Source organism: Exophiala oligosperma (genome assembly GCF_000835515.1).
Source record: "Exophiala oligosperma strain CBS 72588 unplaced genomic scaffold supercont1.5, whole genome shotgun sequence".
NCBI classification, from domain to species: Eukaryota; Fungi; Ascomycota; class Eurotiomycetes; order Chaetothyriales; family Herpotrichiellaceae; genus Exophiala; species Exophiala oligosperma.
In genome coordinates, this window is record NW_015622822.1 from 1,576,302 (window position 1) to 1,588,783 (window position 12,482).

General features: G+C 52.1%; 5 protein-coding genes across 5 annotated transcripts; 4 read left to right on the forward strand and 1 right to left on the reverse strand.

The window, feature by feature from the left end:
* Positions 1-474: 474 nt before the first annotated feature.
* Positions 475-1,086, forward strand: PV06_05898 (uncharacterized protein; the record flags this gene model as incomplete). The annotated part of the gene is made up of 1 exon (XM_016406949.1): positions 475-1,086. The coding sequence occupies one exon, from the start codon at positions 475-477 to the stop codon at positions 1,084-1,086; it is 612 nt and encodes a 203-aa protein (XP_016262553.1).
* Positions 1,087-1,374: 288 nt separating this feature from the next.
* PV06_05899 (uncharacterized protein) lies at positions 1,375-3,128 on the forward strand (the record flags this gene model as incomplete). Its single annotated transcript, XM_016406950.1, has 2 exons — positions 1,375-1,406; positions 1,454-3,128. 2 exons carry the CDS (start codon positions 1,375-1,377, stop codon positions 3,126-3,128), a joined length of 1,707 nt encoding a protein of 568 aa, XP_016262554.1.
* A 639-nt stretch (positions 3,129-3,767) lies between these two features.
* Positions 3,768-5,640, forward strand: PV06_05900 (uncharacterized protein). Its single transcript, XM_016406951.1, has one exon. The coding sequence runs from the start codon at positions 4,262-4,264 to the stop codon at positions 5,402-5,404; it is 1,143 nt and encodes a 380-aa protein (XP_016262555.1). The 5' UTR covers positions 3,768-4,261; the 3' UTR covers positions 5,405-5,640.
* Positions 5,641-5,781: 141 nt separating this feature from the next.
* On the forward strand, positions 5,782-9,314 carry PV06_05901 (uncharacterized protein). Its single transcript, XM_016406952.1, has one exon. It carries the CDS (start codon positions 6,278-6,280, stop codon positions 8,957-8,959), a length of 2,682 nt encoding a protein of 893 aa, XP_016262556.1. The 5' UTR covers positions 5,782-6,277; the 3' UTR covers positions 8,960-9,314.
* Positions 9,315-9,382: 68 nt separating this feature from the next.
* Positions 9,383-11,876, reverse strand: PV06_05902 (uncharacterized protein). The gene is made up of 5 exons (XM_016406953.1): positions 11,611-11,876; positions 11,061-11,549; positions 10,595-11,002; positions 10,150-10,514; positions 9,383-10,073 (listed from the first exon to the last, which is right to left on the reverse strand). Exons 1-5 carry the CDS (start codon positions 11,633-11,635, stop codon positions 9,837-9,839), a joined length of 1,524 nt encoding a protein of 507 aa, XP_016262557.1. The 5' UTR covers positions 11,636-11,876; the 3' UTR covers positions 9,383-9,836.
* Between the last annotated feature and the right edge of the window lie 606 nt (positions 11,877-12,482).

Sequence of the window (12,482 nt, forward strand, 5' to 3'; positions counted from 1 at the left end):
CGCGTGCAGATCTTGATCTTCATTACGGGTTATTATGATATTCGCTCTATCTAACAATCTCACTCCGTTGTGTCTTTGCTCATTTGCTTGCGAGTAACGCCAACCAGCCACATCATGTGTCCTAGGACATTCTTCGGCCTTCCGAAATGGACGCTGACAACAAATTGACTCTTGATTGAGAACCGGGATCTCACCTCCTTTTCCAAGAGTCCGGGGTAAGTCCAGGAACATAACCAATCACATCAATCTCCTCGAAGCGAGATCAAACCCTCCTCTTTCACGGAGGCAATCTCTAGATGGCCGCATTCTGGTAGAGAATGGCTCTCAAGAGGGCATATAGCGCGACCTGCGACCATTATAAAAACTACAAGCCTGTCAGCTGGACTCTACACTGACCTCGTATCGCGACCTTGACCCAGCTCCTCAAAGACCACCTCCGTCGACTACGCGAAGCCTCACGCGAGATACGATACAATGGAGGAAGAGAATGGAGAAGCAATCAAGGCAGCCAGGTCAGCGACCATTACCCGTAAACCTGTGCCTGCGCCGGCGCCTGCGACCCGGCAAACTCGGTTCGGGGCTGGTAGAAATGCCCTCCTTCAGCGATGGAAGACTCTAAGTCGACGAGCCAAAATCATCGTCATTGCTACTACCGTCGCCGTCCTCGTCCTGATCATTGGTCTTGCAGCAGGCCTTTCGACCCGCAAGCACTCCAAGAACCTCCCTCTCCCTTCCGGAAATGGTGGTCCATACACCGGTGACTTGACTTATTACGGACCAGGTCTAGGCGCATGCGGCGTCACATCCAAGGACAGCGACAAGATCGTCGCCATATCACATACCGTCTTCGACGCAGTGAGCACAGGAAGCGATCCGAATCAGAACCCTCTGTGCGGGAAAAAGATAAGAGCGAGGAGAGACAACAAGAGCGTCGACCTAACCGTGGTTGATCGGTGCGTCGGTTGCAAGCCTACAGATCTCGATGTGACTATCGACACCTTCGCCATCCTAGCTGATGTGGACTTGGGGAGAGTGAATGTTGAATGGAATTGGCTGGAGAATGTACCCGTTCAGGCTCAAACTTGACCGTGACTAGGGCGCAGCTATGCGAGCATTCCTCTGATGCTGAATCTACTAAGCAAAAGCCGAAAGGAAAGACATGAAGCCATCGCCTGGCTCGAATATTTTTCCGAAAGCACATTCTCCGATCTTCTGCATCCCTCCGGCCTCCTTTGACCGAGGACATGATTGTGGAGAAACACGAACGTTATTGACACGGACTTCTGCGCTCGCAGATCGCCCATATCTGATGGACTCTTGGGCTTGAACAGCATCTCCTCCCCAAGGAATGTAAGTCCAGGAAAAGGCCTCAAGATGTCTATCGTCGCTTTGGCAGATGGCTTCCAGTATGTACAACCAGGCTATGATCGGATTGCGTGACTGACTCCTACAGGTCGAGCGTCACACTCGACGTACTCCACGATGTCGCCGCGCGAAACAATATTCAAATCAAGTCGAAGACCGATGAAGAAGCCTACCTCCTCGTTCTACAGTCTGCAGACATGACCGCTGATAGCGTGAACAATCTCCCCGATTATGTCGACCCACGGCTAGCTCCTGTGCCTACAAATGGCGGAAGGAACTTCTGGAAATCTGAAAAGAACAGCCACAGTGCATGGAGTCACCAGGCGCAGCTAGTTGCAGAGAAACCCGTCTCCGATATATTAAAAGGCCGAAAAATCGTGATGAAGGATAACATGTCAATAGGAGGATTACCCCACACGTGTGGAACGTTTCCTCAACTTGTCTCGAAAGATGGCAAATACCCTCTAGCAAGCATCGATGCAACCGTCGCAAGACGTTTGTTGGAAGCTGGAGCGACCATTGTTGGTACCTCGACATGTGAGAACTATTCTCTGACGCCCATGTCATACACGTCAGCAAATGGGCCGGTTCATAATCCGTGGCTACGCGACCATAACACCGGAGGAAGTACAAGCGGAGGCGCTTGTCTCGTAGCCCTCGGAAACGCTCGAGCTGCCGGTGTTCCTGGCCTTGACGATGCAGGTGATGATGTCGACTTGTGCATGGGCGGAGACCAGGCTGGGAGCATACGACTTCCATCTGCGTATTGTGGTGTATATGGTCTGAAGCCTACGCATGGACTTGTGCCGTATACTGGCATTGCAGGGTTGCATCCGATGATTGACTATACGGGACCTCTGGCTCGGAAACTTGAAGACATCGCAACCTTACTGACGGTCGTCGCTGGGTATGACGGGCTTGATCCTCGAATGTCTCCTGAGTCTCCGCTGCGGCAGAACGTGGTCGATTATGCTGGTCAGCTGAGAGCCGCCGAGAATCCTGGCAAAGGTCTCAAGGTCGGCATCATTACAGAATCACTTACTTCGCTGGGCACTCAACCTGAAGTGGCGCAGATCGTCAAAGATGCGGCAGTGAAACATTTTGGCGCAAGTGGAGGTACAGTTGAGGAAGTGTCGATTCCAATGCATCTGCTGGGCCCAGCGATCTGGACGGCTGCCACAAGAACGTACATGGCAAGCTTAGCCGTAGGTGGTCGTACACCAGACGTCCTCAACCACAATATGCCGCATCTGTCACTCAGGTGGCCCCCAGACCAGGAAATGTTTGAGCTTTTGACGGCTTCTAATCCTGCAGTGGTCAATATACTGTTTTGTGAGACGTTCCTGAAGGACAAATTTGGGCCTAGTGCACAAGCCAAAGCTCATCGACACGTGTTTGAGCTTCGAGCAGCATACGACAGGGCACTGGAAGACTACGACGTTCTGATCACGCCTACGACGCCTTCCGTTGCACCGCCACATCCAGATCTGCGTCCTGAAAGTCTGGGTGGGAGCTCTGTAATGGATAAGATCAAGCTCGCAGTCGGCGCGACCAACAACACAGCGCCTTTCAATACCTCGGGCCATCCTGCACTGAACGTTCCTTGTGGGTGGGCCAAGGCACGGAGTGGAAAGGGTTGGCTTCCTGTCGGAATGCAGGTAGTTGGCAGGCGATGGGACGATCTTGGTGTATTGAAGGCCGCGAAAGCCTTTGAACTTGGTGGCGGCGGATTAGGTACGTGGCCAGGCCTGGATGGTCATTGAAAAAGCAGACGGGTCCAAACATTGCTACGGGATGTATGGTGTATTCCGTGGGGCGTGTTCTACGCGAGGTTGTCTGACAGGGTGTGGTGGACAGCTCGGGCATTCTTGTTGTTCGCGAAGCTTGCAACCCTCGTAGTGGCGAACACAGATGGATGCAGCAAATACAATCAAGGGATTGCCAAGTTTTGGCGACGCGTCGACGTATGTAGAAGTTTCTTAGAATATAAGCAACCCGTACAGATCTCCGAATCCATGATATCATCACATCATCATCGCGACACTTGGCATATGCCACGCTCGGATCTCGAGGATTGAGAAGACTTGAGAAAAGGGAGTCAATGTTCTGTGTGCTCCTGCTACATTTACTGAGCCCTTCGTTCAAGTTCCATGTACAATAGAATTCTGCGGAATTATCTCGACATAATGTCTCTTACGCCTTTAGTCTACCGAGAACTACGAAACAGGTCCAGACAACCATTTAACCTCACACTCATCCATGCGGTAGTGTGCATCATTGCCCTATTCAAGTGTTGATATTGCGGGGAATGCTTGTAATGGACGCGGCGATTGACATGGCGTTGCCGTCTTCCCGTCCCTTTTGATTCGATTACGAGATATTGATGAGCACATCCCCCTTGGCCTGGTGTTTCCAAAACAGCCAATGCATCTGGATAGACGGCATTCGAACCGAGGAAGAAGACTTCCCCGTCCCGAATGTCAGTCTTGGTTCTTTCCACATCGTCCAGTCGAGACTCTCCTCCTCGACGTCTCGGTCGTCATCGATCAGCAACATGGCTGTCAAACTCCTGGCAAGGCGTGGCAAGAGACCAATGATCATCTTCAAAACAGTAAGCGTTGCCTTGAATCGCCTCAGGCCAAGCTGCCGCCTTGCCCAGCCTTACGTGTTAGCTTTCCCTACCCTTCGATTCCATGAAATCGCCCAATGTTCTGACGGCAAAGTCTTGTTGCGAGGGGTGACCGATGACCCTGGAGGAGCAGTAAGACCCCTTCAAATATGCCGTGAAACCAGGAAAGCTTTCTCTTCCTCTTTTTCGCTCGTTCTTGCAAAAACTAATCATCTGCTCCTGCCTGGCCATCTGTCAATACTCACTTGAACATCTCTCCTTGCAACAATGTTGTTCACATCAGTGGCTCTTGCTGCTCTGGCTGGCACTGCTGTCTCGCAGCAGTTGACTTCGGTCCTCCAGAATGCGACCGAGCTGTCGAACCTCACTACCTATCTGGGACTGTTCCCTGATTTCACTCAGACCCTCTCAGGCTTGCAGAATATCACTCTCCTCGCCCCCAACAACCAGGCATTTGCAAAGTTCCTCAACTCATCGGCTGGGGCTGCACTTGCGCAGAATGACACCTCGATGATCCAAGCTGTCTTCAGCTACCATGTGTTGAATGGCACGTACAACAACTTCGACAACGTCAGCTTCGTCCGAACAATGCTGCAACCTACTCAATATGCCAACGTCACAGGCGGCCAAGCGGTGGGCTTGTACGACGAGGATGACGAGGAGTTCATCGCTTCGGGCCTGCTGTCCAGAGCCAACCTCACTGGCACATCCCTGAACTTTACTGGTGGAGTGGTCCATGTCATCGACAGCGTCCTCATCATCCCACAAAACATCTCCGAGACTGCTGTGGAACTCAACCTCACCGCTGCTGTCGGTGCCCTCACCAACACGAGTCTCGCCGAAACGGTTGATCACATGACTGATGTCACCTGCTTTATTCCTAATAACGCAGCTTTCCGAGCGATTGGTTCTGCTCTGCCGAATTTGACCATGGAACAATTGACATCAATTCTCCAATATCATGTCGTCGAGGGTGTGGTCGGATACAGCACTGATCTTCAAAACGGAACGTCGTTGAAGACCGCCCAAGGCAACAACGTGACTGTCACGGTCGACGATGGTGACGTCTTTGTCAACAGTGCCAAGGTTGTCATACCAGATGTTCTGGTTGCCAATGGTGTGGTTCATGTCATTGACAACGTTCTCAACCCAGAGAATGCAACGTCCACGTCAGAGCCAGACGACCGCGAGTCGGGCTCGCCTGCATTCAGCGGCGCCAGCTCTGCCAGTGATGTGCCGTACACTTCTGGAGTTCGAACTCCCACCAGCACTGTTGCTACCGAGTCAGCTCCAGGGGCCACAGCTGCCTCTTCCAGTAGCAGCAGTGGTGTTGCGGCCATGCCAATGAAGACTGGAGCCGTTGGCGCTGCAGCTTTATTTGGCGGTGCGGCATTGGTCATGAATATGTAATGTTCAGGAGATGGTGGAGAGATTAACGAAGGATGCGGGATTGACGTGGCACCATGAGAGATGAGGTTAGTTTAGTGTAGGCGGTATCCGTACCGTATGGCGATGGCCCATGGGAGGCCCGGGCCATGGTGTAAGGAGAAGTCTAGAAGTCCCCCAACAAGTACTCCGTATCTAGGTATTTACTGTTAAGTACTAGGTACTCCATACAATACAAAAGTTGCCATATTTAATTGGAGCGGGGGAGAAGAGGACAAGGCACGGGCACTGGCATGGGCCTGGATGCCCCCCCAGCATGCGACACACGGGCACCTGGGATAGACTTGCGATTTGCTGTATACGAAAATCACCAACACCATTCTTTTACACAGAGTAACGTTAACAACACTCCGTATTCACATACAGGTCCTTCGTCTCCTTGCTAAAGTCTCGCTTGCATGTCGAGCCATTGATAGCAGGCACCCCATCGCTGGGTAGCAAACGCCAACAAACGGAGCCAATGACATAGTTCCCCAGATCCCTGCCAGCCTCATTCCCCTGCCACCCAACTTTGCCCACCGCCTGCGCCTTGACTGTACATACTTGCCAACAACTACATCATCATATGAACCAGAACGTGGCACGAGACTGTCTTTAGTCACTCGGTCGAATCGCCTTGACTTTTCCCAAACCGCCATTTGTGCCTCCCGTCAGAGCCGATACCAGGTACCGTTGTCCACGATCGGACGCTGTGACAACCTTCAAGTCCTACCCGCCTAAGCGCCGTAGGACAATCGCAATCTCTCCACAACCACTTCCCAGATACAAATGATACCTACGGTATAAGCGCCTTGATCACGGCCGGCGCGGGTCGCATCATGCAACTTCCCGTCCATCATGCCTTCCAGGATTCGAGATAACAGTGCCGAGAGGCGGCGAGAAAAGAAGGAATCTTCAAAACATGAAAAAGATCGAGATCGGAGAGACAAAGATCGGGACAGAGACAGAGACAAGGACAAGCACAGATCTCATCGCAAAATCTCAACCAAGGAAAAGACCTCTTCAAGAACATCCCTCTCTCCGGTTGACGACAAACGGCGGCCCTCCATGCCTGGCAAAGTGGAAGAGACACCTCTCAAGTCCGAATCAAAATCCAGCCTGCCCTACCCATCCTTTTCGAAAGAGCACAGTCGTGAGGCTGTAGGAAGCGCAGCCCGACCAGTCCTGAACATACTCACCCCTCCAGCCACGGACCTGAATGCTTCCAAAGACAAACTGTCAACGACGAAACACAGTAGCCCCAATGCACCTCCCAGCCCACCATTGACCGATAAAAATGCTGGCTCAGGGAGATGGAAATCGAGCGCCGGCAAGCCTGTCTCTGTGCAGACGATTGCCGAGGAGGAGAGATCGTCGAATGGCGGGAAGGATGCAAAGATCAAAGTCCGCCTCCGACCACAGTCGTCAAGATCGAATGGTCATCTACGAAGCACATCAGAATTGGGGACCGATAGTTCGCCTACGAGGAAGCATCGGGATGTAATCGACAAATCTCACAAACCATCCACGCCGCTCCGCAACAACATTCCCCAACGATCTGTCAGTCAGCCGACGAGAACAGAGTCTCCATCTACACCAACCACCACAGCGACCGAGTCAGTAGCGAATACCAGCTCCGATGCGACGTCCATCGCACCGGAACAACCTACCATCCAGCGACCTGGATCCAAAGTACCCTCAGCTACCGTTTATTCACATGCACACACACCCGGCTCCATACATCCACAGTCACAAGGAGTCACACCGTTGGAAGTGTTTATGGAGAGGGAGCCGTCGTTACTGTCAGAGACCCCAGGAGGAGTATCTGCAACGCCTGGCCCTCCGCCTCCGCCGCCTCCTCCAGCTCCTGTTGCAATTCCAAAAGTTGACTACCTTCTCCAACATGGCGGACTGCATCGTGCAGTACCTAAAAACCTCTTGCTGGCAGGAAAACCGATGGCAATCCAGCAGGCACAGTCTCCTGCACAGACTCCTATTGTGATTGCAAACCTGTTCGAGCCCTATACTGCCCTGCTTGATGATTTTGACAAAGTCATGTCCAAGAACGGATCATTAGCTGTCGCGACTGGGTATCGATCAGTTGCACGACGTCTACTCGACAGGTTGGAAGCCGTATTTTCGCGTGATATCTCATCAGAGGCTTGCCAGTGTCCAATGTGCGAGTACGATCACTCCGAAGATGTCAGAGGAGTCAGCTGGGGTGAAGTACTCGAACTAGTGTCTGGTCGGAGAGATTTGCCCGCATGGCCTCCATTCGCTTTTACGCAGTCTCCTATCGGTTTGGGCATCTCGCTTGAATTTCACGTACCGATGCAAAAGCTAGATATCGATGTTCCCGAAGAATATCGCGAGCACTATATCCGGCAATCACGCAAAACGAAGCAAAGTGTGGACAAATGGTTGACTCGGCAGACCGACAATCCAAGCTCGCCACCAGAAGAAGTCGATGAAGAGACGCTCACTTTTGCAATTCTAACGCATCTGCCTGCTGACCAGAGACCCGTTTTTAAAGACCTTCTCGGTATTGTGGATCGACCCATCGAACCACCCAGGAGAATACCAACACCAGAACTTCAGACGCCGAACGGTGCAATGAGGCCTCCACAGCCAACACCTACTCCCGCGCCGGTGCCAAAGATCAGACCTGCACATATCGCCATAGCGTCTGAAGCCATACAGCGTCTGTACCGGATACACGCTGTACCAAGAGACTCGGAGACGGCCTTGTTCATGTTGAATAATCCAACTCTACACAACGCCTTGGCCACGCTCGCAGCCATCTCGAATGACGAATGGGAGATTCTGGTATCTGGACGTTTTGATGGCTTCCTTCGTAGTGGTGCTGAAGATGCCCCACCTTCATGGCATGACTTGCCTCCCTCACGAGGTCCTACACCGCATCATCAACCAATGAGAGGTGCCACCCCAGGTTACGCAGGAACGGCGAATGGTTCTGGCGGGACAAATGGCCAACGTTCCCGACAAGGAAGTTACACACAGCCATACACCACGGGCACAGCTCAATACGGGGCTCCGATCGCGTTTGACGAAGAGACTGAACTCGCGACGTTGGCCGAGATCGAGCGTGACATCTATGCAGGCATGGAGGCGCTCGAGGACGCGTTTGAGGCATTGCACAATAAAGCAGAGGTTGTTCGACGTGCGTTGCGTGAGCGTTCGGCCGGACTCGCGGCGGCACAACAAAGGCGACGCGGTGGTGTGGGTGGTTCAGGGATCGAAGTCCGCATGGACACTCCGGGTAATCTTAGCGATAGTGGTGGTGGTGGTGGCGGCGGTGGTGGAACGGGTCGATGGGACGCCGAGACCGACGACGGGTTGGGTGAATGGGATGGGTTCAGTGAGATTGCGCCGGACGATAGTGCGAGTAACATTTCCAGCGCGAGGCGACGAAGACCCAAACGGAGAAATGAGAGACGGACGCCGGCATTGATCGAGGAGGAAGATGAAGATTTTGATGGTGTCGGTAGTGAAGGTACCGGTAGTCCTAGGAAGAGGTGATCGATGATCGGTCACCCTACTTTAGATGTGTACCTAGGTACGGGGCGAGTATTGTTGATCCCAGACCCATTCAGACACAGTCATTGTACGGAGGGGAGTACTTTATGTACGGAATAGGAGTGACGCCTTTTTTTGCCTCTGCATTTGCTTACAACTGGGGCGTTGAGCGTTTCGAAAGCATTTAGCATTGAGTACCGAAACAAAAAAAAACATCGACTACGACTATGAATGCATGTCACCGCAAGACCAGAAAGGGAATACCTTGGGTAACTTGAACGAGGACATTTCTGCGTTGGCACTTGTACAGGACAGTTTCAAAAAGTTGCCCAGTACCGAGAGTATTGATGTTCCTCTGTTTTTGGAAAATAAAAAAAAAGACATGCGACGACCACCAGTATATACATCGCGGGGAGATAGAGAGAGAGAGAAAGCATTTCTTGTCATTTATATACATCTCGAAGTAGCTTCTGTAACGAGATATGATCGTCTCATTGTAGACTCTGGGATATATATATCTGTAGGACAAGACAGATGGGATAGATAACTACCCTGAGATACTGTAGGTACAGTAGACCGGTCCCCCGCGGTCAAGTAGTCACGACACACGTACGTACAACCGACGTCCTTGCAACTCGGCCGGACCGAGTACCATGGGGGGATATTCCTTACTCTGTCTCTCCTCCTCCTTGCGTCCTATCGGCCCTTCACCCAATTTACTAGGTGTCCAAAACCTGACCCATTGTTGACAATCTTCACAGACCAGAGAAGGTCCTCGGGTGGACGGAAGGGGAAACTTCCTCATTGAGGAGCCGAAGCCTGGAGTTCTCTCTCTTTCCACATCAACTCTACACCATTCCCACGATTGATTTTCAGCAGCTCAAAGCATATATCGATACTCCGGAGACATGTCGCCCATCTCGGTCTTTTCGTACTCGGTCAGTCCGACGTCGTGGCTCTTTGCGCGGCTTCGATTCTGCGAGACGCAAGCGATGAAGTACAGGATACAGGAAACGGCGCTCAGGCAGATGAAGGAGATACAGATGCTGTAACCCTTGTGGAAAAAGGTCTTGGCGTCCGAGGCTGCAAAGCTGTAACTCGCAATGATACCACCGATCTGTGAGAAAAAGTTTTGCGCAATTAGTAAAACCTGACTGTCCTTCTTCGAAGAGGGACGGGGGGGGCCGACTTACATTTCCAGCACCGATTTGCCAAGCAGATCCAACACTCCTACGATGGTGACCACCCAGATTCATGGTAAACCAACACACTATGATGGGCATGGCCGAATACGTGCCCGAAGTGATCAAGAACAACCCGGCGTATTCGGTGTGCGTGTCGTGGTGGACGTTCATCAAGATGGCGAAGCCCGCTATGGCAATGAAGATGGGGACAAGCGCAAAGAGGAAGCGATGACGAAGGCGATCGGAAAAGGCGGCGACCAGCATGCTGAACCCGAACGCCGCGGCCCATGGTGGGACAGAGTGCAATTGGGTCTGGATCGGGCTGTATCCGTAGCTCTTGATGATTGTAGGCGCAAAGTAGGCATAACCGTATGCTAAGAAAAGCACAGAAGAACGTTGGTCAACGATGTGTCCCTTCCACAGCGCATATACGATGGTTGTAGGAAAAACTCACCTGGAACAATGAGGCCAAAATACATCAGCCAACCCAAGATGAACTTGTAGTCCTTGAAGCAGTTGACGACGTCCTTGAAGGTGATACGTCGTTCAATGGCCGATTTTCCTTGGTCGTCTTGAAGTCGTGCCTTGACGTACATTCGCTCTTGTTCGGTCAACCATTTCGCGTCTTCGGGGAAATCCGGAATGAGGAAGAAGCAGGCAAATGCCACCACGCATGTAAGAACACCTTCAAGAATAAAAACCCATCTCCAGCCAAGATAGCCTCTCATGCCATTCATTTTTCCGATGGCCGATGCGAGGAGACCTCCAAATGCGCCTGCGAGAGTGGTACTGGCGAAGAAGAAAGTGTATCTCTTCTGCGCTTCGTGGCGTTTATACCACATGCCGATCAAATAGAAAGATCCTATAATCAGCCACCATCAACACCTCTGCTCTCGTTCCAAATAACGAGGGCGACCTACCTGGAAACATTCCGGCTTCAAACAGTCCCAAGAAAAATCGAGTGGTGATGAAGCCTCCATATCCCTGGACCAACCCCTGACACACGGTCACCAACCCAAACATGAACATACACCCCGAAAGCCACACATGTGCTTTGAATCGCTTCAAAAGGATGTTGGAAGGCACCTCGAAAAGCACATAGGGAGGAAAGAAGACTGTCAAGGCCGTCGAGTACTGAGTGGCCGATAGACCGAGATCCTTCTGGAGACCGAAGACGGCGGCGTTGGCGACATTGGTGCGATCGAGGAAAGCGAGAAGATAGAGAACCGAGAGCACGGGGATGACTCGCAGGTCGATCTTGGTGAGAAGTTTCCTCTCTGAAACGCCATCTGGAAGAGTAGCGACTTGGTTGTCAATGTACGCTGCGGCGGGATGAGCCAAGTCGGGATCGTAATGTGCTTGAGTGGTCCCTAGACCATTGGAATCATTGTAGGCGTGGCTCTTCTCATCTAGGCTACGTGAGTAATCCATCACCATAACAAAACAACATGTGAAGACTAAAAAGCTTACTTGAGCCGTCGATGGAAAACCGCATGTTGACAGTCAGTTGTTCACCTTACCACGTGGGAAGCAATGTGCCAGCCTTGTAAGGGGGCGTTTGTGTGTCGATCGCGACGCCAATGCAATGCCGGTGAAGCTCAAGGCACAGGAAGTGCAGTAGTTGTGTTATTGTCGTGGTGGAACTTGAAAAGTGGGAAACCAGACTTCTTTTTAATTTTGATCACGACGTTTTGGCGTGCAGCGAAGTCGGCGCACAGGCCCGGACTTTGCACAGGACTTTTGGCCGAAAGAAGTGGCAACACCTGATCCAGAGAGCCAGCAATGGCGAAGGCAGAGCCGTTGGTGGTTCCCCAGATGGAGAAGATGGCAGTCAGTAGGCGAAGCCATGCTGGGAGAATGCAACATCAGGTGAAGTTGGCGTGCATTTCACTGGCCGCACAAGGCAATCTGGACCAGGGTGGATGGAGAAAACAAGCCGATAGAGGTGGACACACGATCCCTTCAATGCCCTTCCAGATGCTGTGATGCTTATACCAGAATCAGCCTGGTTCGGCGGCGGCTGGTCCCCGCAAACCCCCCCCGAGACTGCTTACTCAAGCTTGTCGAGTGCCGCCAGGTGTCATTGCAAGGCTTGTAAAAGGCACCTAGAGCCGGTGGGAAGCCAGAAGGAGCCGCCACCAAGCCAGTAAAAGGCGCACCGGGCCCGTCAAGCTGCCAAGCTGCCAATCAAGCGTCGGTTATTTCACGGTCAAAGGCCAAAGGAGCGGAGAAATCGCACAAATCGGCTATTGATGATGTACGATGGACGAAGGTACGGGAATCTGAAGTGGTCCGTCCGGATGGGATATTGATGATGGGAGGTATGTGTGAAGTCCCAAAGG

Excerpts from the sequence above, each read along its gene's own strand:
- PV06_05900 (XM_016406951.1), top strand. The coding sequence starts at position 4,262 with ATGTTGTTCACATCAGTGGCTCTTGCTGCTCTGGCTGGCACTGCTGTC.
- PV06_05901 (XM_016406952.1), top strand. The coding sequence starts at position 6,278 with ATGCCTTCCAGGATTCGAGATAACAGTGCCGAGAGGCGGCGAGAAAAG.
- PV06_05902 (XM_016406953.1), bottom strand. The coding sequence starts at position 11,635 with ATGCGGTTTTCCATCGACGGCTCAA. Across the intron at positions 11,003-11,060 it reads TGAAGCCGGAATGTTTCCAG|GATCTTTCTATTTGATCGGC; the intron begins GTAGGTCGCCCT and ends GGCTGATTATAG. Across the intron at positions 10,515-10,594 it reads TTTTGGCCTCATTGTTCCAG|CATACGGTTATGCCTACTTT; the intron begins GTGAGTTTTTCC and ends TGCTTTTCTTAG.